The sequence below is a fragment of the Parasteatoda tepidariorum genome, chromosome 4, assembly GCF_982258835.1.
Source record: "Parasteatoda tepidariorum strain Cologne lab strain chromosome 4, Ptep-v5.0, whole genome shotgun sequence".
Taxonomy (NCBI): Eukaryota; Metazoa; Arthropoda; class Arachnida; order Araneae; family Theridiidae; genus Parasteatoda; species Parasteatoda tepidariorum.
Window position 1 is genome coordinate 98,845,266 of NC_141758.1, and position 26,278 is coordinate 98,871,543.

At 31.6% G+C, this 26,278-nt stretch overlaps 1 protein-coding gene across 8 annotated transcripts in view; it reads left to right on the top strand.

Moving 5' to 3' along the window:
• The first annotated feature begins 609 nt into the window (after window positions 1–609).
• The window catches only part of LOC107449987 (coiled-coil domain-containing protein 148), a 53,863-nt gene continuing 28,194 nt past the window's right edge, over window positions 610–26,278 (top strand). For 4 of the 8 annotated variants that reach the window (XR_015433215.1, XM_087161791.1, XM_087161786.1 and 1 more), the window contains exons 1-6: window positions 645–785; window positions 9,901–10,035; window positions 18,486–18,568; window positions 21,673–21,744; window positions 23,977–24,334; window positions 25,257–25,432. Coding sequence is in view for 6 of the 8 variants with exons in the window: in XM_087161791.1 (XP_087017917.1) it covers window positions 10,010–10,035; window positions 18,486–18,568; window positions 21,673–21,744; window positions 23,977–24,334; window positions 25,257–25,432 (715 nt within the window). In the remaining 2 variants the exon portion in view is untranslated. Of the gene's footprint in view, window positions 786–9,900; window positions 10,036–18,485; window positions 18,569–21,672; window positions 21,745–23,976; window positions 24,335–25,256; window positions 25,433–26,278 lie in introns of all 8 variants that reach the window. The other 4 variants (XM_087161788.1, XM_087161790.1, XR_015433216.1 and 1 more) reach the window with 3 other exon arrangements.

Genomic DNA, 26,278 nt, shown 5'->3' on the forward strand with positions numbered 1-26,278 from the left:
ATGAATTCATGTCCCGCAGTGGACTGATCGTTAAGACACGGTTCCCAGCAGATCACCGAAGTCAAGCATCACTGGCTACTGTCAGTGTGCGGGTGGGTGACCACTTGGATCAGTCTGCGTAGGGACCGAGGGTGTGCGGTATTGGTCCTCGTTAAACTGTGCTACCGTAAAGTGCTCGACTTCGCGTGCAGGTCGTCGGGCTACCGAAGCGGGGGTGCCATCCCTTCCGCAGAGGATCAAAATTGCGATGGCATGTCTTCGGATCATCCTCCGGGATGTTTCCCAGACCGTCGCCAATAGCCCATTGTGCAGCTCTAGTGCGACGTAAAGTAACAACAACAACAACCAATGAATTCATATTTATTCGCGATAAAGGGGAATCCCCTATTTATATAAACACTCCTTTTAAAACATTAAAAGGAACTTCCTTTTTTTCCTCTCCTTATGTGTCGTACAACATTGTTAGAACGTCTTTTAAACTCTTCGTGTTTCTAAAAACGCGAAAATAATTCTAATAAATTGCGTGAAATTGAGGCCAAAGTGTTTCCGAAATACCCGGAGTTTTTTTCAACAGTTTCATTCATACTTTTCGTTGCTAAGCGACGAAACGTGTTCGAAACGTCACGATTTGAAACAGAAACACATATTTTTCAGAGCCAAGAAATATCACAGTCGTTGAGTAATTAGGATGATAATATTCTGTATGACGCGTATATATTAAAGTTTAAAAATGCTGCTTCCTTCTTATTTCTCTCACGCACATCCGGAGAAAGTGGGACACACAAGTAAGTGTTATGCTCTTATCGATTTCACAAAATAAGTTTTGACATAGCTTTAAAAGTTATTATGTACAGTCCCTGGCCAAATTATTTGACGCCCCATAAGATTCGATGCAAAATCTTAATTATCAAGTGATACTCTACAGCTTTATTGTTTTTACGCTACTGAAACCTGTTTGCACTTATTTACATTCGTGTATCAATTGGTTAACATTGTAATGCAATATGTTAAAAATAAATACAAATAGAAAGTATATAAAAAATCTCCTGAATAAAAACCCATTACATGTATGTTTAAATATAAAAATATTGCCAATAAACTAGCGCAGAACATGTAATTGGGTATAATATAAAAAAAAACACAACTACTTCCACTTAGTAGGAATAGCATTTACCATGACGCAATGCTAAATTCTGTGCCACTATCCACATAAATGCCACTATCCACATAAATCAATTATTAATCAAAAATCGAATATCAATTACTTTTCTTTATAATGCAATAAAATCTGGCGAGCAGCTATTTAAACGATCAAACACTTCGTTTGTTCATTTGTGGATTGAAGTTAGCTCGCAGAAAATGCCGTTCATGGGTTAAATGTAGTAGGAATAACACAACCTGTGACGTAGCCTATAGTATACCCAATTATAAAAACACTATAGTGCTTCTAATATTTCTTTTAATTATTATAAAGTACTAATATAATACCTGATATAATAAATGTTCTATATTTATATAATATGTCGTCTATTTTATCCAATCTTTGAATTTATATTATATATCGCCTACAGGGGTCTGTTTAGAAGAAATTTGGTTCGTTAACGGACCCTTCACAAAATAATTTATCTTTTAATCAAACCCTTCACAAATTTGTTTATCTTCATAATTGTTTTGATAATCGAATAAACCCTTCCCAGGAAGGAGGGGGGGGGCGAAAGACAGATGTAAGCAAACTAAATTTTGTCTTCGAGAGACGCTTCTTCCTTTATTCGTCCGAAATGAATATTCTGCGTTCAGCAGTATAGGCTAAATACCAAATATTTACGTGTTGCATCGCTAATTTAGTAGCTGCAATTGCTGTTTATTTTTTAAAGTTTAATTTTTTTAAAAATTATAATTTTACAGTGTTAAACGTAATCTTGCATGTCTTTACAATTTAAAAGCTCCTTGAAAAAGTTTTTTTTTGCAATAACGGACCTTATTTGCACAAATTCACAAAAGCGGACCCTGGTTGAAAGAATGTAACTTAACGTTTATTTTATATTCACACATTACGAGTAATTTCTTCACAATTTTACAAAAACGGACCTTTCACAAAATGTCTGGACAGACCCCTGGCCTAATTTAACCAATTGATACACGAACGTAAGCAAGTGCAAACCGGTTTCAGTCTCGTAGTATCACCTGATAATTACGATATTGCATGGACTCTTATAATGAGTCTAATAATTTGACCAGGAGCTGTATATAGTTATATTTATTGACTAGGTCCCCATTTACTGCTGCTTACCAACCCCGATTATTACTTCACAAAAATGTTTCTCTGCGCAAAACAGATCTTTTTTTCCATCACGAAAGTTGAAATTGCAGATATTGGAAATGCAGATATTGAAAAGAATGCTATTTGTTTATGCATGTGTTCTTTAATATTAGTATGATTATTAATAATTTTATTAATGAAGGTGATTTAATGCTAATATATTATAAATAAGTGTATTCCCCTTATTCCTCCTTCTGGTAGTTTCAATTATATTTTGACAATGATTGACCAATTTGCCTAATGAAATCAAGTTAAGAACAAAGCCAACCTTCATCTATAACAGGGCTGTCCAACTGGTGGCCCGCGGGCAGCATGTGCCTCGCCAGCACATATTGTGCGGCCCGCCAACTTCTTATTCAGGCTGATCAGCCTCAGTTTTCCCATTAAAATGTAAGCAAATTGTTTTATAATCCTTCTGTTCCATTGTTTTATAATTAATAATTCAACTATTAATTGCTATTGTATAAGAGGTAAGAGGTTATTGTTCAACTTTTTCAAACTGCGGCCCGCCAGGTGATCAGTGACCGGAATTCTGGCCCGTGGGTTCTTTGAAGTTGGACAGCCCTGATCTATAATAAGGTACCCAGCCGCAGAATCGAGTTAACATGTCTTATATTTTAGCGAAATGGTATTTAATATTTTTAGTGGCAGATACACCACATTACTTCCCTTCCAGAATTTTATTTGTGATAGAATTCGATGAATTCCACTAGTTGATTAATGCAATTTATTTGTTTAATTTTCGCTACTTTTTTATCCTTATTTATTGTCCGGGAGATTGTAGTTACTTCAGCGCTATTTAATGATCAAATCAACAGTTTAATTTGCGCCATCCATCGATTTTGGCGAGTTCATATCACTAATGTGGGGATATAATTATTGACTATATCAACCTTCATCTATCGAAAGGTATCCAAGATAGAATCAAGTTAACATATCTTACATACTTGTGATTTGGTATTTAATATCTGTAGTGGTAGTTACGCACATTCCCTTGTCTAAATATTTCCCTTGTGATTCTGTTAAGATTTATTTAGTGAACATTAATATTCTCGGTTCGTAATCATTTTGCAAAATAACATAATTAAACTATTGCAATTTGGATTAAGGTGTAGAATCTGGGGGCCCTGTAGTTTGACCTAATTTTTATTCAGTTTTATGCTTCAGTTCAGATGATTGCTTCGCAATAATTGCTGTTTCTTGGCGTAAAATAGTTGAAATTATTCAACTAAAAATATATGTACTTTAACAAACACCTGTGCCGCCACTTGCCACGTCCAAATATTCCTATTATGATACTATTAAGGTTCATTTGTGAACATAAATCATTTTTTTAAGTAATCAATTTTTGAAATAACATTTGCAATTAAAAGTATATTGTTATAAGAAAGTTGGTTAGTTCATAAGTGTAATTTAATGTTTTTGCTTACGAAACGGGCGGATGTATTTTAAATACAATTTTTTGCATTCATCACTTTGTGCATGAAACCGAAAGTTAGATTCTAAATCCTTTATCGAATCTCTTTAACCGTAATTCATAATAGTATGTTAATGCAATTTGCTCCAAAGAACAATAATTGTAAAACGGTTTATAAGATCATACACCGATATAAATAGCTATATCTTAAAATGTAATTACATTATTCTAATAATAATAAAAACAATCGTCCCAATTTTTTTAATTTAGAAAACAAACAAAATCAAAAACGTAATAATAACAGTACAATAAATTTTAGCCTTTAAATTAGGGAAACAAAAACGTTTATAGTAAAACAATAACTTTATGACATATCAATTTTATGTTCATGACAACCAAACCATTTCGAAGATTAATGTGGGAAAACTGGATCCTACCATGTGATTATCCGGCCAATGAAAAAGTATTGACAACAATGGAAAACTGCGACACCATAATTAGATTTTTATGTGCAGTGAGATGTTGTTTTTAATAATATAGCATTTATAAAATACTAGTGGGCTCGCTAACGCTCGCCAACCCCCGAAAATTGTTACGCAATCTTATATGGTTTGCTTCGCAAACCAAGCTCGCTTCGCTCGCTACTAACTTAGGTACATTGCAAATGCACAAAATTCTAAGAATTCAAAACAATCATTCAAATCCATGTAACAACTTTTTTGAAAAAAAAATTACATCTTTTTAGTAAATACTAAGTCATTAAAATAAATTTGAATTCAAATAGATGACATGTAATTCGTTAAACCTATTAGAAATGTGCTATAGTATAAAATCTTAAGATAAAATTTCTAAAACTGATATCTCTTTAAAAAGGTTAAAATTTTGGCTATAATTAAGTCTATTAAAAATTGAAATAAGTGAACTGCAGTGGAAAAACCTGCATAAACAAATAAATTCGAGTAAAACAAGTAAATTCGCGATATAAATCAAAAATCGTCAATATATAAATTCGTGAAAAAAAGCTCTTTCGACAAAATACTAAAATAGAGATCTATAGCCAAAGACTGTCTAGACACTTCTGCCTAGCTTATGCTCTCTCTGGTAATTTCAGTTTCCTTTTTTAAAAGCGCTATAAGTTGAGCCTTCTCAGCTAGATTTGGCATGTGACATTTTTAGCGGCAATCATTGGTCGATTTTCTAGCGTTGCCATTCGGGGAGTTGAATGAGGCTTTTTTTTGTCGCCGTGTAAGAGAAATATATATATATATAGATTTGTTTAAATCAAGTCTTAAAGATAAACTAATAGTAAAATATTTACCCTCATTTTATAATATATTTTTTGTACTATTGGGAAGTCCATATTACATTGAATTTATTAACAGATTATAGATTAGATTTACATGATAGATTCCATTTAAGATTTGATGTCACCGAGTGCAAAGGAGACCACTAGAGCGGTATTTTGAGGAGAGCTTTCTTACATTTATACCTTAAATTGATGGTTTACCTTACATTGATTACATTCCTGATCTTACATTGATGACTTATTTAAATCAAATTTTAAAGATTAATTAACAGTAAAGTATTTACTCCCATTTTATAATATATTTTTTGTACTATTGGATAGCCTATATCACGTTGACTTTTATAAAAAAATTATAAATTAGATTTACATGATAGATTTTATTGAAATTTGATGTCACCGAGTGCAAAAAAGACCACAAGAGCTGTATTTTGAGAAGGTCCTTGCTACATTGATGCCAGCCTGCAAGGACATCTTAAAAATTCAGTGCATTATTTGTAAAGCTCCTGAAAAGGCCATGCATCTTTTTCCAATCACCTGGCGTTGGGACAATCGTTTGAGCTCTGCAGTAACCATTAGCCTCTCTCCCAGACAGAAAAATAATGTTTATTTTCTCTCAGCAAAAAGTTTTTACTGTAAACCTAGAAAGCTTTGTTATGCGGTTTACGCGAAACTTTACCTTTACCTCTAACCTTAAAACGAGATCTGTGACTCTATGCTGTGACTCTGTCAGATCTATGCACAGTACCCAAATCCTAAACCTTCTATATTAAAACCTTAAATTGATGTTGACTTAGGATTTTCAAGCGTGAAAAAATCCTTTAATAAAGCTAGTCTCAGGTTGAAAATAATCTTAAATCTGGGTAATTATTAGGTTTCTTTTCGCAAAGTCTTGTCTGCTCAACTGAAATCCACCTTGTCTTGAAATTTGATCCAATTGCAATTTGATCCTATCGTGCGATAGGATCAATGCAATTTGATCCTATCGCTGACGTCAGCTAAAACGTCATTATGGACATCAGTGACCATTTTATCGAAGTGACAATACATTTTAAAAAAGCTTTAAAAATAATTTTTAATCCTTTTAGGATTAAAGGTTTCAAACTGCAGTATTTTTGCTTTATTTAAAAAAAAGGTTTTTAGTACAAGCATTTTCATGACAATAAAAAAAAAATAATTCCATCACATGGTTGCCGTAAGGTTACATGCCTTCAGGGCTGTGCATGCCGAAGAAGATAATCTTGCGAAGGCAAGGCAGTTTGACAATAATCCAACCTTTCTGGATAAATTAGGTGTCTTCGTGTATCATCAACGTCGATTGTCATATAGCAAAACATCTCTTTCAACATATCTTGCACAATCAGTTTAGTAGATCTATCAGCCAATACACAAAAGTATCACTGAGATGTTTTCCAAATGTCCCTCTGGAGAAATCATCAAGAAGTTCCAAATTTATTGTCTTTGGTTAACATCCTTCATTATTAAATTCTAGAAGTAAATCAGAAATCGCTCTATAATCAATTCACTCTTCCATGCGTGTTTAATGCCTGCAGTCAGTGTAGTTTCATTTAATTTCTTTCAATTTTTTAACACTATCGAAAAGAATCGCACCAGCTTATGCTTTTTTTTATTTTTAAAGAAGCTTCTATTTTTTTATTCTTTTAGTTACAGTAATAAAATGTATATATAAAGGAGCAGCTTGAATTCCTTTAAATGCAAACAAATTTTCGATTCCTCATCAGGGTTTATAAGTATTTTTATCGGGAAGCTCAACTAACTCATTATTAAGTATTTACCATTATAAGTATGGATTTCAGTGTCCATATATATTGTTATAATGATCAGTATATAAGCTTTAGAAGATAGACATTAATTGAATCAGTATGTGTTTATGACTAGAACAATTTTGTCAATTCTGAAGTAATCCACCTACGTTAATAACATGATTGATGCGAATAGAAAGCTTCTTTTTTACTTCTGACAGAGATAACTTCAAATAAAAGTATGTTTTCTCATAAAATCCTTAACACTTTTTGAAATATTCGTTCCCCCTCACAGGTTCTTTCTACTGAGAAATTTGCATCCAGATTCTTAAACATAAAGATTGAAATGCACGGAATTTGATGTGATCATACATAATTTAATCTATCATGCGTTTATCTATTATGTTATTACTATTCTTAAAAAAAATCAAAATTTTTGATGGTTTTCCATTGATGGATCAATATAATCTTGATAGTGATTATCAATAATTCTATCATGAACCATTATATTTTTGATGGTCCAACATAAGAACAGCAACTTGTTTTGATAGCATATTCTTGCTGAACCAACAAGAATTATTATTAAACCATCATGGAAATGCATTGTTGTACCATTTTAAACCATCTTCAAATTCTATCATAGTTTCTTAGAAATCAAATGTTGGAAGGATCATAAACCACCCTCTTCCCAATGCAGGTATTCGGATTGATTTATGAGGAGCCAACATAAAAAACCCAAATTGTTTTGAAGGTATATTCCTGAGAACCAACAAAAATTCCCATTAAACCATCATGGAAATTTATAGTTGGGACCATCACGGATCCTCATGGATTTTATTAGTGCGTGAGAAACAAATTTCTCCTGACGGTTAACCACCATAATATTTTAGCAGCATTTTCCATCATGGAATGATGGAATTTTGTTGTCATATAAAATACCATGAACGCATAACGGAAATGTTGGATGATGGTGACCATCAAATGATGTTAGACCATCATGAATAGCACTGAAACCAACATAAACCATCAAAATTTTTTGATGGGACCATCAAGAATTTTGACTTGGGAATATATATTGTGTATATGAATGTATATGTATGTGAATTGCAATGGTGACTGATAAGGTTTAAGTAAAAGCCTAAAAGAATCGGAAAACGAACTTGGGTCATTGAATCCAAGTTATATAATGTAAAATTATAATAAACTATTTTTTTGTTCAAGTGGAGCTATGAGTTAGAAATTATCACTGATGTTATTTTTAAAATATGTGAAAAACTGAATCGCTTAAAGTAAAATTTAAAACAATGACTAGCACTTAACCGTCAGAAAATTCTATTTCATTTTTCGCTCTTCAATTAATGAATTAATATCTGGAAAAAACTGTATTAACATCAAGCATCATCAACTACAAGTTCAAAAAAAAAATGAATTTGAACTGGAGTGAATGAATAAAAAGTATTTTATTAACGATTGAAAATTTGAACAAGATATAGGGAGAGCGCGAACTAATAGTAGGAATTGAAAAATGGGAGAGGAAACTATAATCAAGAAATGATTGCTTCAACATTTTCAGGGCGATCTTAATAGTATGCAGGTCCCCCGGGCATAGAAATGTTTTGGGCCATATAACATGTCATACTGTTTAAAATAGAACTAAAAAACTTCACATATACAAAATAAAGCATTTTTAAGGTAAGCAATAATTGTAAGAAATTCAAACACGTTTTGATTATCCAAAAAAACTCAATTCACATAAACACTTCAGTGGAACGTAAAAAAATAAACTTTGGTTGCCTTTTTGAGTTTTTCTAGTGATAAACTATTCAAATTATTGTTATTTGCAAGATAATTAATCACTAGTTGTAGAAAGAAAAAGAAAATGCACACTTTATATTATAAAATATATTTACATGGTGTTTGCTACATTTTAGATTTTCAAATCTGTGTGTTTGAAAAGATTTTCAAATCTTTTCAAACTTTCCATGACTAATTCCAAGAATTTTTCATGACTCAACGAAGTTACTAATTTCTCCGACAAAAACACAACAATTAATTAAAAAAAGTATTATAATAACATAAATTGCATGTAATATAATAACATAATAAGATAATAACATAATAAGATAGGTATAACCAAAACTGTTGTAGTCTATATCTTCATATTTATAGATTTTAAATTTAAAAAACAGAGTAAAGAAAGAGTTGAAGCAATTAAATAGCTAAAAAAATACAAAAGCGAAAAAAAAATTTTTTTTTCTTATGTAGAATTATAATATTCTGAAGATACTTTTCTTGTTCATCTGCAAGGAAAGAAGTACTAGTAATTTTTCTGTTCTCATTTCAGAATAAGAAAAATTCATCAATGAATGGCTTCAGCTAGAATTTTAAATTGATAAAATAAATAAATAATAAATAAATAAATAAAATTCTGAAATCACAGAAGTTTAAAAGATAATTCGCTTTAAAAATGATGTAAAAAATTTTGAAACAATTCATTTTTTGAAAGAATACCATAAATTTTAAAGAACATGATAAAAACATTTTATATTTTAATAAAATATGACTGTGAGTGGGGTTTTTGTTACAAATTTAGATATTTCGAACATCAAAACACTGTGAAATTGGGGGAAGGGGGTAAAAAAAATTCCATTTTAAAAATTAGATTTCTCGGTGACCTAAATCCATGATTTTTTTTTTTTTAAAAAAAAGATTGTTAAAATCATGACATTTCATAACAAATTTTGTTCAATACCAAAATCCATGATTTTTCATGACTTTCCAGATGTGCAGATACCCTATATTTATTTTTTAAGATATATAAAGCAAATTTGTTCATTCTTGTTTTTTTTTTTTTTTTTTTTTTTTTTTTTTTTTAAAATACAATTTATAAAAAATAAGATTCTCAAGGGCCTTCGGGTACTGCGGTGTGCTCCCATGCGTAAAGATTGCACTGAACATTGGTAAGAAACATATGAGAAAAACCTTGGCGAACTTTTCTTAATTATTAGTAATACTCTCTCTGTCCCTTTTAATATTTCTTAAGTTCTTTTTTCTTTACCCGCTGACCCACTTCTGCCCGTCATCTCCTGGGTAACAGTTGCTGTGTTTTGGACCGTTGCTAGGTGTTGCTGCTTCTTAAGTGAATAACCCTGTTTGTGTTTAAGAATTCAGGATGTCTCCTCGAACACCAGTAGCCCACTACTGCAATGAAAGAGGAGAAAGCCGAAACAATGTGAGTTTGGCTTGCCTTTTGTCTTGTTTTTCTTTTATTTCACTTGTTTGTTTGCGATTGTGATAGTTGCATTTTTTTTATTTTATTTATTTGTCTGATTATGTTGTTTAGTCAGCATTTATATTGCCGGTGAGCAGTAATATCCATTAAATATCTCTCTGGGTTCGTAATCTTGTTTTCCTTTTAAACAGTTTAATCGCATATTTATGGTGGTAAAAATATAGCAAAACTATTAGTTAAATATATATTTTTTTTAAAAGGAAGATGTTAGTTGGTTTATTTAGTTTTGTTTTAAAATTAAAATAAAACGGTGAAAAATCTGTTGCGTTTATTTAAACTATTTCGATATATTATTTTAGTACTATAAACTATTATATTACTTGAATAGTTTTCTAATTATTTATATTTTATGGATGACATAGAGAATGTCGTTATATTTGTTGACTCCATCTCGGCAATCCAAGCTGTAACATCTGTTGATTTTTCAGACTCTTTTGGAATTAAGAGTTGTAAAGAGAATTTTGGGCTACTTTTGTTCTTAAAAAAGAATATTGTGTCACAGTGCATTCCTTCTCATTGTACTATCTATGGAAACGAGATGGTAGATCTGCTAGCTAAAAAAGGAACTGTTATTTTACAGAGCTCCCAAAGAGAATTTCTTTACTGTTCCGCAAGTAGAATAATTAAAAACACGATAAATAAGAGTTATGAAAATAATTTAAATGAACAAACTGGTGACAAGGTCTGGAGGGAGACTCTAAATAAGATCCCTGGTCACCCGAGACGCAAGGCGGTTGCTGCCTTTAGGTTGGAAACCTGACACGACTGCCTTGCCGCTCACCTCCATGTAGACCTAAGATCTTTCCCGATCCAAACTGTGTCTTGTGCGGGGATGAATGCTGAGCATCTGCGGATTTACCTTACAGTTACTGGCAACATCAATGACAGATACGGGAATGCTAGGGAACAGTTGCAGGCACTGCTAACTAACTGATTTTCTGTTTACATTTCTATTATTGATATTCTATTCAATGTTTTTTTGTTCTACTTGCTTTTGTATTTCGAATGTTTTAATGTTTTTATTTTTTTTAATTTGTTGTTATTCCTTATGGGTCTGTGCTGAGTGTTTTTTTCACTCCAGCGAATAATGTACACATCAAGTGCCGCTGGGATAAAAAAAAATTTAAATATATATATATATATGACAGTATATAAACGTAAAAAGCGCGTATTTTCCTTATCGGTAACGATTTTTAAAATCAATTATTTTATTAAAATTTTTTTAGACTTATGAATAAAAATTCCCGTTTATAAACATCCGTTATAATGCTTGTTTGCTTAAAAACGGAGATTTAGTTTTTTCTTTTTTATAAGACTAGGGTTTAGGCAATCACTTCCTAGTCCTAGGAAGTTCATCCTAGTTTCAGTTCTAGGAGGTGATGATTAGGCCTGCAAGCCATGACTAGGAGGCGCCCCTCCTAGCTGGCTTCCCTCAACTAACCCCATGGTTTTATGACAGTATAACCATGTTGTTTGTTTGTTTTCGAAAAAGAATATTTTTTTGAAATAGTGAAGTGGTCTAGGGAGAAAAATGCTCACTGTGATAAAAAAGATAAAATTTTATCCTTTTTATTAAACGGTATGAACACGATTTTAAGAGATTGGAGCATTTTCATTTCTCCTCAGAAAGTGCGGGGAAGAGAAAGATGAACTTGATGAAGCATTGTATCCAATGTATTTTTCGTTTAAGATTTAATAGTTTTCATGTAAAACTAGTACAGTTTTGTCTTTTACGTCCGTCACCTGACATTGTCATAAGGAAAGATAAAATCCTATAAAATCGAAATTAAGTAAACAAAACTAATAGTTTCGAAGCTATAAAGATTTTATGCGTGAATGGAGTGTAAATCAAATATTATAATTTATCTATGCAAAATGTCCAACTGTTCTTTATAGACTCCGACACCATTCGACTGAGAGAGATGAAATTTGGCATGGTGATAATTCGAAGCACGGGGATGGTCACTGTCGACTTTTGAACATTATACTATGAACCGTGCTAGCAATATGAGCGAAGAACGAAATTTTTTTTGATTCGTTTAGTCTTAGCCATTGTTTTAAATTAAACTATAGATGATTCTATTTCATTAAATACCAACTGAATTCGCACGGGGTGTATTAAAAATAAGTAAAGAGTCAATAAATTAGCACTTACAAACACTACGAAATCATGTTCAAAGAAAATACCAAAAACTGGTTGCATCAATATGGATGTGCTTAATGAACTGTTTCTGCCTTTACTTTAATCTTAAAACAACTAATCACATCAGTTTTTAGTATACGTGTATGATTTTTATTTCAAATTACGCAGTGGTAAATAAAATAAAGCAACGAATTATTAGTCCCCCTCTCTAAAAAATTGGTAATAAAATAATTCGTATACCTTTTATTTTCGATCTGAAAATGTCACTTACCTGGTTCTTCTGCTAAGTTTTTCAATTCGTATAGCTAAAATAATGTTTTTATTTAATATTATATGCTGCAATATTCGGTGGTTTTACTTCATTGAAGTAAGCAAAGCTCGTTTTTTTTGTGGTTCATACCATTGGAATAAAGATAAAATACATCTTGGCATGATGTTATTGCTCGCGGCCAATTCATGATAGTCAAATTTTACCACGATATCCCTATCACATTACTAAGAAGAGAGGCCGAAAAACATTTATTTCCAAAGTATCGGTTTTAAAACTGCTTAGTATTAGTGCAGTTTTAATAATCTCCAAATATATCAATGTAATATTTCATACCTAAATTTGTATATTTGGTATTTATTACATAACTCTTCAACATTTGAGTTTTATGAGAAATACATCTGGCAGCCGATTTCTTTTTTTAAAAAAAGTAAAAAATAGAATTCTTATTGGAACTTGATAAGGATTTTAGAACATGTCCATTTCTCTATCTGATCTTTAATTTATACTGTTAAAACATTTCTAAATAGTAGTAGAAAAAGTTCTTTATTTCTAATTCATTAAAATATTACTTCACTAACTTAGCTACTCCTTGAAAAAATATTTTCTGAAACTACGGAAAATCCGTTGTAGAATTCTTAATAAAACTGCACCATTTAATCATAATACCAGTATTACGGTCACATTATATTAAGCGTCATTTGTGAATGACAACTTTCTACGGTTTTCCTAAACGAATTCCCCAATAACCTATTCTCCATTAACTTTGCTTTTAAGCGCATAAGTTATTTTATTCTATTTTAATTCATTCATATTATTAATATTAATTGAGCATTAGTGTCAATAATAATATGCAGATTTTTTAAGGGTAGCCAAAACGAATAAATATCTTTTCTCCATTACTTACCCTTTTTAGTACATAAGCTTTTACTTTTAATTTCATTTAATACATATTAAAAACATTAATTTAGCATCATTGTCGTCAATTATAGCACGATGATTTCTTACGGTTCTTCTAGACAAATAAATACCTCTACTCCTTTACTTTTGGTTTCCAGTATAAGGATTATTTTTTTTAATTTCATATATCACCTAATTTAATTGAGCATCATTGGCGTTAAAAATGATAGGCGTAACTGAGCATCATAGTCGTCGATTTTTTACGTTTCTCCTAAATAAATTAATACCACTTTCCCATTAATTTTGCTTTTGAATACATAAATATTTTTTTTCTGTTCCATTACAGTTGATTTTAAATAAGCATTTTTAAACACGTTTAAAATGACAAATATAAATAAAAATATAAAAAAGCCTGTGTTACCGGACAACTTCAAAAGTATGAATTTGGGTCACGTAGGCGACGTTTGCTACCACGCAATATTGTTCATTTAATTTATCTGAAATTGTGAATGTAAAATAATTAAATATTTAAATTCGCGCAGTAAAATATTTTTTGATCAAATAGAGCTATAATCTAGCAATTATCACTGATGTTATCTTAAAAATATGTGAAAAATTGAATCGTTAAATTTAAAACAATGATCAATCAGAAAATTCCATTTCGTTTTTTGCTCATCTTGCTTAAACGGTTTGTCTTAGAATGCTCTAATATTGACTGTGACCTTCCTTGTGCTTCGAACTATCTCTATGCCAAATTTCATTGTTTTCGATGGGACGGTTAATGAGTTAATAAAAAATCATACACAGACAAACAGAGATTTATTTTTATATATATAGATTTAAAAAAAAGGTAAAATCAGTGACGTTTATTAGCTTATAGCTCTATTTCATTAAAAAAAAATAGAGTTTATAAGTAAGTAATTAAAGAGTTTAGAGCACGTAATATTTAATCATTTTTTTTCCGGCTATTGAAATGAAAAATTAAGTCAATACGAAAAAGCAAAATTCATGGGAGAAATTTCACTATTTCGTTCGTATGAAATTGCCTTACTATTATTGACGACAATAACGCTTTTGGTAATAAGTCCTTATTGAAACAAAAAATTAGTTATGTTCTGAAAAACAAAATTGAGATATAGTACTAATTCATTTAAGCGGAAATTGAAAAATTAGCATACTATTTTTCACGCCATTGATGCTTAAATTATTTTGGAAATAGGTACAAAGTGAAATAAAAAATAAGCTATGTTCGAAAAACCGAAACTAATGACGAAATGGTACTTGAAGTAATTCAAGTTGGATGTATTTCCGATGATTACAGTAATTTTCACACGTGAAAAAACTACACAAAGGAAAATCATATGTACATTAAGTTTCAAACTAAATTATTGATAACCAAAAATGTCCAAATCGGATTTTTATCGATTCCCCCGGAGGCTGTTTGTCCCGCCATTTTTACGTTAATCCAATTCCAATCTGCTTCAATTCTCCGTCAGTTAGGGTAAAGCCCTGGATGCGTAAATTAAGTATCGACACGCCGCCATTTTGGTGACCGCAACTCTCTTGTGGAAGCAAATCTCGATGTAGAAACACGGAGTTTCTATTCTTAAATGCCAATTTTCATTGATCAGTTCTTTCATATTCTTGAAGATAACATAAATATTTACTATTTATTCCTTAATTTTTTTCTCTCTCGAAATTATATGTTTTATTTTCATTATATTCAGTGAAAATAATACCTTATAAGTTAAAACTTTCCCTTTTCGTCTTTCATAATTCGCTATAACTTTTTTTTTCCTAACTCTGAAATTATTTGCATCCGGTTTCTTTATGAGATTCAAAGAAAGAGTGGTTTAATTTGGGGATATAAATCATTATGAACATTACTATCAGTGAAGAAAAAGCTTTTTTTCCCCCGACAGTTCAAATATTTTTCTTCTTAATCAATACCAATTGTTGTTTGGTTTTTTATGAAAAAAAAATAGCTTTTAAGTATAATTAGTTGAATTTAAAATGACATCTTAATTAACATTTTAGATTCAGATAACAAAATCGAAAAATATTTCAAAATTGATGGTTAATTTTTAAAATACTAAGTTAACATATATAAACAGTTGATTATTTGCACTTGGTGACTTTTCATAGGCGAATTGATCACCTACGCCGGCGAAATGGAAAAGTACCTATAAAACGTATTATAATAAACTAGTGGGCTGCGCCCCCTGCTCGCTAACGCTCGCCAACCTCCTGACCACCTAACCGAAACATCTGCTTCTGCACCCCAGCTCCCAAGGTCAAGAAAACTGAGATGGGCACAGTAGACCTTGGCCCTCTATGGGCTGTCGTGCCACTGAGTTGAGAGAGAGAGAGAATAATGTTATAATAAATCTTTAAAGGAGAAAATACTTGCCGTAATCCTTAGTCTATTGAAATAGACGCATCATTCTTTTATAAAATAAAACAAAGCAAATAAAAATTTTCATTATAGACATTTCTTAAATACTAAAAAGGCGAAATTCCATATAAGCAAACAAAATAAGGAGCAGTTACAAATATAACAAGACAATTATTTTTTTAGCTTATCTTAATATGAAATATATCGTACTTAGTATCGTTTGGAGTCCATTAATCTCTACCAATTTTATGCAGCCTTACTTTTCGTTGTTCTTTATTGCGATTTTCAACAGGTAAGTCACATTATTTAAAGCCTAATTTTGACATAAATGCGCAACAACCTGCTATTATTAATTTAAAAGTATGAAACAAATAAAGTAAAAAGAAAAATGGAAATAGAAATAACAGATCGAGTGTAATGATACTTCACCGTTTAAACCATTGAGGAAGTATTAGGGTAATGTAAATCTTTCCTCTAAGACAGTGTTTCCCAACGTGGGGCCCACGCCCCACCGGGGGGCAATTCGATTGTAAAGGGGGGCAATTTAAAAATGGACTCGACATGAGTTTAAACCTTTTGCTCTGGGCCATTGAAATACAATGCGAGATTTCGGTGACAAAATCGAAAGAAAAAAGCAAATTCTTAAATTATTGCGGTCAATAAATATTATGTGACTTAGGGATTTTTTTAAGCGACAAACCTGAAATGAAGTATCTGTTTACAGTCGATGGTAAAGCATTTGTGAGTTATTTAGCCAATATCTTTGAAAAACTGAATATACTAAATAAGAACAAATAAAACTCTTGTTGATGCAAAAGCGAAGATATTTGGCATCATTACCCTTATTGAGTTACGTCGGAAATATATTAACAACAAAAACTTTGAACAGTGTCATTGGCTCCAAAAATGTAAAGTAAATGATACCGCTTTACTTGTTATTGTCTATCATCTGAAAATTCTATCGGTTGATTTAAAATAAAGATATTCTGATTTAAAGCAAATTTATTTTCCAACATGGATGTTGCAGTCCATGTTAGTGGATTTGTCTGATATATCAAGAAGAACTTGCAGAAATCCAAAATGATGAGTCAGTTAAAACTTTATTTAATATGAAAGGAGTGATGGCATGGCGTCGTGAGGAAACAGAAAACAAATACCCAAATTCAATCAAATGTGCTAGAAAACTATTGTTACCGATTCCATCTTCATATTTAGCTGAATGTGAATTAGTGCTGTAAATGATTTTATTGGTAAAAAAAAGAAATCGTCTGGATATAACACAACGGGGAGACTTGAGACTGAGGCTAACCAAATTGGAACCTAAGATAAAATCTACGTGCAGCAAGCATCAAGAGCAAGAATCTCACTAAATTAAAATATTAAATTATTATAGAAAAATCTTTATTAAAATTATTTCGAATTTGATTTTTAGTTTTTCATTATATGTTCTGAAAATTTACTTACTTTGTTTCGCTAACAATTTCATAAGTTTCTGTGAACAATTCGATTTTTTAATATTAAAAATTATGTATATGTTACATAGGGGGGCATAAGAATTTTAGAAAGGCTTAGGTGGGGCATGGTAGAAAAAAGGTTGGGAAACACTGCTCTAAGGTTTAAACCAGTCAATAAAATGGCGACTATTTAACCATGTGATCGGCGGCAACCAATCAAAATCGAAAGCGACAGAAAAGTCGCAAGGAAAAGAGTGACCTTACTTTACTAAGTAATCTAGGGCATGAGGTTAGGGAAGAAGCATTTAATTTTCCTTTTTGTAGGTATTAAATCATATACGAGGCTCGAGTTGTCACGGTACTAATTCATTTGGGAGAAACGTAAAAAATCGCCATGCTATTATTATCGCAAATGATGCCTAATTAATTTTGGTAATAGGCACAACTGGTATTATAGTAATTGCTGCAGTCTTAATAACTACCAAATACACTAATACAGAAATTAAGTATCCTATTAGTATATTTTTATGCCGATATAATCTGCATCAGTGCTGTACAGTTTTATTATAAGTACTGGAGAGAAATAGTTTTTTACGGTCCCTCTAAAATGACAAGTGCCGGAGAAAATAAATTGATTGTTGTAAATTGTGGCTATCGTGAGTTGGCCTCGAGCAACGGCATTATGCCAAACGTATACTGATTACAGTTAATCTTCATTTTGATGGAATGAACTACTAAAAAAGTGTTTTTCTTATACTAATAACGTATCACAACCCGAAGAGCAACAAACAATAACAACTAAAAAAATGGGAATTATTTCAGCTGTATTATTTATTTTGGTACATAACTTAAAGTTTTGTGCATGATTTCGTTCAGCTCTGATTTATTGATTATTTTCTTTCCCCCCCCCCCTACTCTCCGAACGAAAATGGGTAGTCAAATAGTTTTACATGAAAAAAAAAGAAGAAAAGAAAGAAAAAAACTCTCGTTTTTTCTAAACTATCGACTTTACTTCGATTTTATTGAATTTAAAGTAAGAGGGGGAAAATACAAGCCGTGGAGGTCACTTCATTTGTTTAGATTACAATAACGAATTTGTAAACAGTTAAATATCAAAACTTGTACTGCTTTTACATAAAATTTGGAAATGATTGCATTCGATTCAAAATACATCGAAAGTTTATTCCCCAGGGAATGAAAATTATTAACAATGATTGCTTTCTTTTATAGGACAGAAGTTGCTTTGAGCAGAAGTGTTGAGGTTCTTCCATCGATTAACAGTACTTCATCACCGGGACACAAAAAGAGCCCGAGTAAGACTCCTTTTTCTATTTGCATTGTTTTCCTTATTATAGGGTTAGTTAAGGCCCTACTATGGTTAACTCGGTTTAGAAGATCTCTTTTGAAATATGTCTTTTAATTTTTAAATGAAAATAAAAGTCTTTATTAAAAAAATAGCCAAACTTGTTAAAAAACATTCTAAAATATTAGCAAAACCTGTATAAATTTGAAAATAATATTTCTTTCTGCGTTAAAGAAATTCGAAATTATGAATTTAGTATAGAACACTAATAGTATTTGTTTAAAAATTGGTAAGAAAATGAAATTCTAGTTATATTATTCATGAAAATATGTAAATCATAAAATTTCTAATTTATTCTATTATTCATGAGAATATGTAAATCATAATATTTTAATTTATTCTTTACCCACGTCTAAATTTTTGATGTTTTTCTATTGATGAACCAACATAATCGTGGTGGTACCCATCAATAATTCCATCGTGAACTAATATATTTTTGATGGTAACCAACATTAAAAATCACCACCCCAATGTAGGAATTCGAACTGATTTATGATGACCCAACATAATAATAGAAACTTGTTTTGATGATTTGTTCAATGTTCAACCATCAGAAATTTCCATCATAGTTTCTTAGAAACAAAATGTTGGAATGATCATGAATAATCATCATACCAATGTAAGATTTAGGATTGATTTATGATGGACCAACATTAAAAAAAAAACAAATTGTTTTGATGGTATATTCCAGAGAACCAACAAGAACTCCCATTAAACCATCATGGAAATGTATAGTTGGAACCATCATAGATCATCATGGATTGTTGGTCCATGAGAATCAAACTTCCCTTGATGGTTAACCATTATAGTACTAAAGTAGCATTTTATATCATGGAATGATGGAAGTTTGTTGGCATATCAAAAACTATGAACGCATAATGGAAAATGTTGGAGGATGGTGTCCATCAAATGATGTGAGACCATCATGAATCGCACTGAAACCAACATAAACCATCAAAATGTTTTGATGGGACCATCAATAATTTTGACTTGGACAATTAATTTTTATGCTTTTAAATAATTAATAATGAATCAAATTAATAAAGTTTTACTAAACATAGAAGTATATATGGGTGATTCTCACGAAACATGATATTCACTGTGCCTTGCTCCAAGATCTAATACTATAATACTAAAAGAACTTTTTTTTAAAATAAATTAATAAATAGCATTGCTGTTAGCATTTTATAATGACTTTGCACTAGCATTGACTGTTTTGTATACTTAAAAAACTTAATTGAATATCAAAATGTCATTTTCCTGGTATGTTCCAAACAATATTTCCAATAATAACTAGCTTCAAAACTTTCCATACATTTTTCAAAATCTAATTTTTTTTATCTTATCTTATGTAAGCATTTCTAGAATATACGCAGAGGGTATTGTTTACTAAAACTTCGTTTAAAATAATTTTTTCTGTCGATAATTTGTTTGTCCCATGAAAATCTGTCATTTTTATGGCTACTTTTATTTAGTGATTTATAACCAAAATAGATAGCCCCAGGAATCAATATCTTATGTTAATAGATAGATTAGATATCCTCCTATCTGAACATGTCTTGTTGCATGAATAAAGAACCAATTTTCTGGCTCAAAATCTATTTCAAAAAATTCTTCAAGGTGAGTAGGTTTTTATGCTGTCATTTTCCTGGCTTTTTGAAATCATTAATAACAAAAACTACATAGATTTATCTGAGTTATTTTTAGAAATACTGTTGTTTTCTGCAGAATATAAACGTCTTCGGCCAAAATATTAAATTAAAGTTATATGCTATAAAATGGCGAATTTGTCATTATCCTGGCTAATGAATACCAGGACATTGAAGTGCTACCAGAAATTCTATTTAACTGCTAATACTGTAAAGGGGGAAAGCAAATATTAACCTAATACCAAGTTTATGTATGATTGTAATATGCTTGGATGTAATCAAAGTTATTTATTTATTTCATGATTGGTTATTATACACAATTTTATTCTGCACATATCAGCAACAAAAATTTTTATGTTTCTTTCTACAGTGGATAAAAAGAATTAATTTAAGCTATTTATGGTCCATCTAACATAAAGGCTTAAGTTGAGTTACTTACTATTAACTTAAAATGACTGTTTTTTAAACTTTTAAGGTAATATGTCATTTTCCTGGCATTCAAGATTTGGTGAATTTCTATTTTATTTTTTTCTGGAGCAAATGTCAATAAACTACACTGCTGTCTATAAGATATTAATAAGTGTAGCTAAAGAAGTATACAAAAAAAATTTTTTGATTATTTTTAGGACTTTAAATTTGAAGAAATTTTTTGGTCCGAATTGTCATGTTTCGTGAGAATCACCCATATATACGTAAACAAATATACCAAATATTGATTTGTTTAGGTTGAGAAAGAAGAAAAAAAATCGGTTAGAAGCAAATATTACTAAAAGAGATATTTAGAGCCTCTCCGTATAGGCTTGTGCAATGAATTTCCACCGTGCTTTAACACCATAGATCAACTTGTTATGACTGCGCGTGTTTGCACGGTATTTTACAAAATTCTTAGTCGTTAGATTATTGGTGAATAGAAAAAATGTCTCCAACTTTAATTTTAAAATAAAATAATAAAGTGTGTTTATAATGTGTTCGAACAAGACAAATAAAAACAAAAATCTATTCCGTATTCTTTTGAAAATATAAAATGGCATTATAAGCTCGTTCGTCTCCTGAAAACAATATTAAGGGGTGGTTTTTTAAGTTATAGTTTCGTTCAAGTATCAAATGGTGAAGAATTTATTCAAATTCAGATGAAAATTAACCAAAGCAAAATTAACAAAATTAGCCAAAGCAAAATATGTCAATACAATAGTGTGAGGAGCACTAAAAAAATTGAAACAAAATAGAACACGTTAAGTAACCCTCTTTAATGTTTCCATGTTTTCTCTACATTGCTAACTTATTTTATGAGTTCTATACACTTACAGCTTATGCGCATCAAATAAGACTTCTTAATTTTCTTAATTTTTCTCTTTTCATCCTTTTTGTCTTTATTGTGCTATATATATAATGTTTGTATGTTCAGTGGGCTCTCCGGTGAAGACAATAGATCCAATCAAGGGATCTCCAAAAAAGAGAAAGATGCTGAGATTTACAGGTAACTTAAATTCTTCTCCATTCAAAAAAACACTTAAATGGGAGAAAACGTATAGTACTGCAATTTACGAAATAATTTTTTATTTCACTGATAAGCTACTTTCACTATAACTTATTCATACATCAGGATAATGTTTTCTTCTAATTATTTTTTTTTCATCGTGTTTTTACATTCTGTTAAAAGTAACATAGTTTTAATTACAATACAAATATCCAGAATAGTTACCCGAATGTGAGGTAAAGGAAGGAAAAAAATTAAAAAGTTTTTTTTTGAATCATTCCATGTCACGTGAGATACTATATTCGATCTATAAACAGGAATAAATATATATGTTGCGGTTAAAGTGAAATTATTAGTGATATTATAAAGTGGTTATTATTAATACCAACCGGTCAAAACTAATAAAAATCACTTCTTTTGGTCAGAGTGAGAAATAAAAGCGCGAAAGAATGACATTGACGAAAATTCATTGGTTATTATTAATAATAACCGACTATTCACATTGACCGTTATATAATATATTAGAATATGTCTGGGCCAAGCCGGCCCAGACAACGGATTTTTAGGATGCAGAAAATCCTCAGCTGCCATGTCGTATGATTATGCTGCATGTAAAAGACCCCTGGAGTGCTTTATTGGCTCTTGGCATTTCCGGCAAAATTAAATTCCTAGTGCACTTTAGTATCCAAATAGAGTCTCGGTGCTGCCATCTAGTGTGGCAGAAACTAGACGTCCAAATTTACATGACCAACGGTTTCTCACCCATTGTGGTGGTCCTGAAAGAGTGGATACCACCTCTGGAGAACGCACTAGGTCTGCTCATCGGCAAGACCGATAGTGCAGCTCATTGGAAATGTTAAAAAATAATAATAATATAACCAAATTATTCATTATTCAAATTATTATATATTAACCAAACATTTCAGAGGGTGTGAATATCATGAGATAGTAAACTCCAGCTGAAACAACTAATTAATTATAACTAAAAAAAAGACTTATGGGTGTTAATGAGGCAAATGGCACTTAAGGAGAAAATCAAAATAATGCTCGAAGATGCAAAGAGACTGAGAAACAGTTTTGTTGAAATAAATAGGAAAAACAATCATTAAAAATAGCGAAGAATTTTATTTGTTTTTAAAATTTCGACTTTAGCTTGCTACCACTGATAAATGTATTCCGCACGAAACTTAAATTTCATAGGGTTATGTAATGTAACATAGGTACCTAATACATGTATAAAGCATTATATTGATATCTTTGGTAATTAATGAAACTGCACCAATGTTGGACAGTTTTAATATCAATACTTAGAAAATGAGTGTCTCTCGGTCCTTCGAAAGGAATATGTATGAGTGAAAATTACTTGATAGTGGTTAACTTTGAATATCATGAGAGGAGTAACATCATGTCAAGTGATGCTGAATACAGTTAATTTCTATTCTGATAGGATTAACTACGAAAAACTTATTTTAACAATGGAAAGCCATTGGGAAGGGAAATAAGAACAATAAATGAAAAAAAATATTTTAAATTATATCAGCTTTATTAATTGTGTCGGTATATGCCTTTCAGTTTGGTGCATGGTATTGATTTATTGACTTTTTTTTTATTCGTACGAAAAATGAGTCATCAACTAGCAGTGAATAGTAAACAGTTTTTGTATAATATTGTTCATCAGTAAAAAAAAATATTATTATGATCCTAGTCTGCTTATATCAATAAGAATAATCGTCTTATTTATGTGCTGGATAGTGTATAGAATTAATCTATTTGAATTGTAAATATGAGTGTGCTAATGTAATCAGTTTAAGGAATACTAAAAAAATTATTATTCTGGTCCTAGTCTGCTCATATCAATGCATCATAACAACAATCGTCTTATTTATGTACTGAATAGTGTATAGAATTAGTTTATTTGAGTTGTTAATATAAGTGTACTAATATACTCAGTTTAAGGAATACTAAAAAAATTATTATTCTGATCCTAGTCTGCTTATATCAATAAGAATAATCGTCTTAATTATGTGCTGGATAGTGTATAGAATTAATCTATTTGAATTGTTAATATGAGTGTGCAAATATAATCAGTTTAAGGAATACTAAATAAATTATTATTCTGATCGTAGTCTGCTTATATTAATTGCATCATAGCAACAATCGCCTTATTTATGTTCTGAATAGTGTATAGAATTAGTTTATTTGAATTGTTAATATGAGTGTGGTATAATCCAGGTGTTAACCGGATGAAAGGTGACGTATCGCCCACGAGAGCGTTGAAGCCCTTGCAAGCCGCAAGAAAGCAAACGAATCGTATTCTGGAACGGGCTGATCATTATAAGACGGTGACACATTCGAAGAAGGAACTAGCTCTTCTCTATCAGCACAAAGTGATTTGGGAGCAAGAGTACATGCACCTGCAGTACATGGAAGATAGGCTACAAAGGGAGATTTACAATCATTTAACCATTTACGGACAGTTAGGGTCAGACGGTCAACTTCTTCTGGCCGATAACATTAACTTTATTCTGGAAATTGAAGAGGAAAAAGCTTTCTTCCGAGAAAATGTTGTGGATCCTCTTTGGTACATAAGGTAATTAATGCAGTTTTAATCTCTCTTAGAAGAACTTTTTTTATGTTAGGCTATTTTATTTTATTTTATAAAAGCCGACCCTATTCAGACTATCCATGTTTAACTCTGTATCCTTGTAATTTTGATCCATCCAAAAGACAAGGGAGCTCCTGATTCCTTTGTGGAGAACTTTTTGATGGAACTAACCCACATTTTCGTTATATTTTTAATTTTATTTTATAACCATCGTTGGACTGCCGACCCAATTTTTTGGGTTTACGACTACTAATTTTCGAATTCGTAGCTTTGTAATTTTGAACCCAATTCAAGAGAGAAGGGAACTCCTGGATCAAGCATTAGTAGAAATTTGCCTTTGTGGGGGGGGGGGCTTTTTAATGGAACTAACCCACATTTGCGTTACATGGTGAGACCTCGAAATTGTCCTACGGTTAACATCACGGCAAAGGGACTCTAACCCATGGATTCATCTACCACTGAGGATATTTTACGTCAGTATTGTGATCGGTGCAAGCCGGATGCGGAATTCGTATCAACTAGCCATTGCTGGTACTTGAACCCGGTTTACCTCATTGAAAGGCGAACGTTTTATTACCTTTGGCATCACGGCTACTGCGTTATATGGAGAACACAACCACGAAAGTTTGGAGCAAGGGGAGCATAATAGGCTGTTGTCCCCGGTCTGGGAAACATTCCTGAGGAAGACATGAGGACATGACAATGCAATTATAATCCTCTGCCGAGGGGATGCCTCCTACGCAGCCTCTCAGGCTAGACGATTAGCAGAGAGGGTTGGTATCGATATATACCATTTCGCAAAATATTACGATAAATATACAAACCATTTTTCTGTGATATAATGTGTATTTTTTTCAAGATATCTCCAAGAGTATCGATGAAATGATAGTTATATGTGTATTTGCAGGGAAGATTTGAAAGAATGGGTTAGGCAACACGAAGGCCTTCGGCCTCTCTCTGAGTCGGCTAAAATGCAGCACTACCAGATACAGAGAGAAGTGAAAGAACTTTGGGCTGGCTACAAAGAAATCACTGAAGACATTCTCAAAGAACAAAGAGATCTTGAACAGCAAGTCAAAGAAGGTCTGTAACACTTATTCCCTTCACTTTATTACTTTTTATACATCAGAAAACAATGGCCCTAAAATCTTTTTAACTAAACTAATGTTTACGAAAATAGTGAGGAAAATATGGAAATGGTTTTGTAGTTGTAGTTTATTTACGTCACACTAGAGCTGCACAATGGGCCATTGGCGACGGTCTGGGAAATATCCCTGAGGATGATCCGAAGACATGCCATCACAATTTTGATCCTCTGCAGAGGGGATGGTACTCGGTAGCGAGCACTTTACGGTAGAACAGCTTAACGAGGACCGATACCGCACACTCTCGGTTCCTTCGTATATTGATCTAAGTGGTCACTGACCGCAGCCAGTGATGCAGAGACGCACTGTAGTTTTTTAATAATTACAGGTTTTGCACGAGTTTATATGCACTACTTTTATATTTAAACATACGTGTAATGCGTTTTTATTCAGAAGATTTTTTTTTTGTCCTTCCCATTTATATTTATTTTTAACGTATTACAGACCAATTGATACACGAATGTAAACAAGTGCATACCGGTTTCAGCCTCGTTCTCGCGTGCGTGAGCAGCGGGCGTGTTTCTGCGGCTTTATGAGCTGCGTTTATTTGTTTCGCAGCTTATTTGTTTATTCTGTGTGCGGCTTTTAAAAAATCAATTGGAACATTTTCATCATGGGTAAAAAAAGGCGATCTTTCACTATGTAAAAAAAGCTGAAGTAAAGGCCCTCGTGAATGAGAAAATACTTTCAAACCGCGAAATATCTCGATGATTGAAGGTTTTTGAAGCTAGCGTACGACGCACCAAGAAGAAAATTGAGTCAGGGGACGAATGGAGTCCGAAAT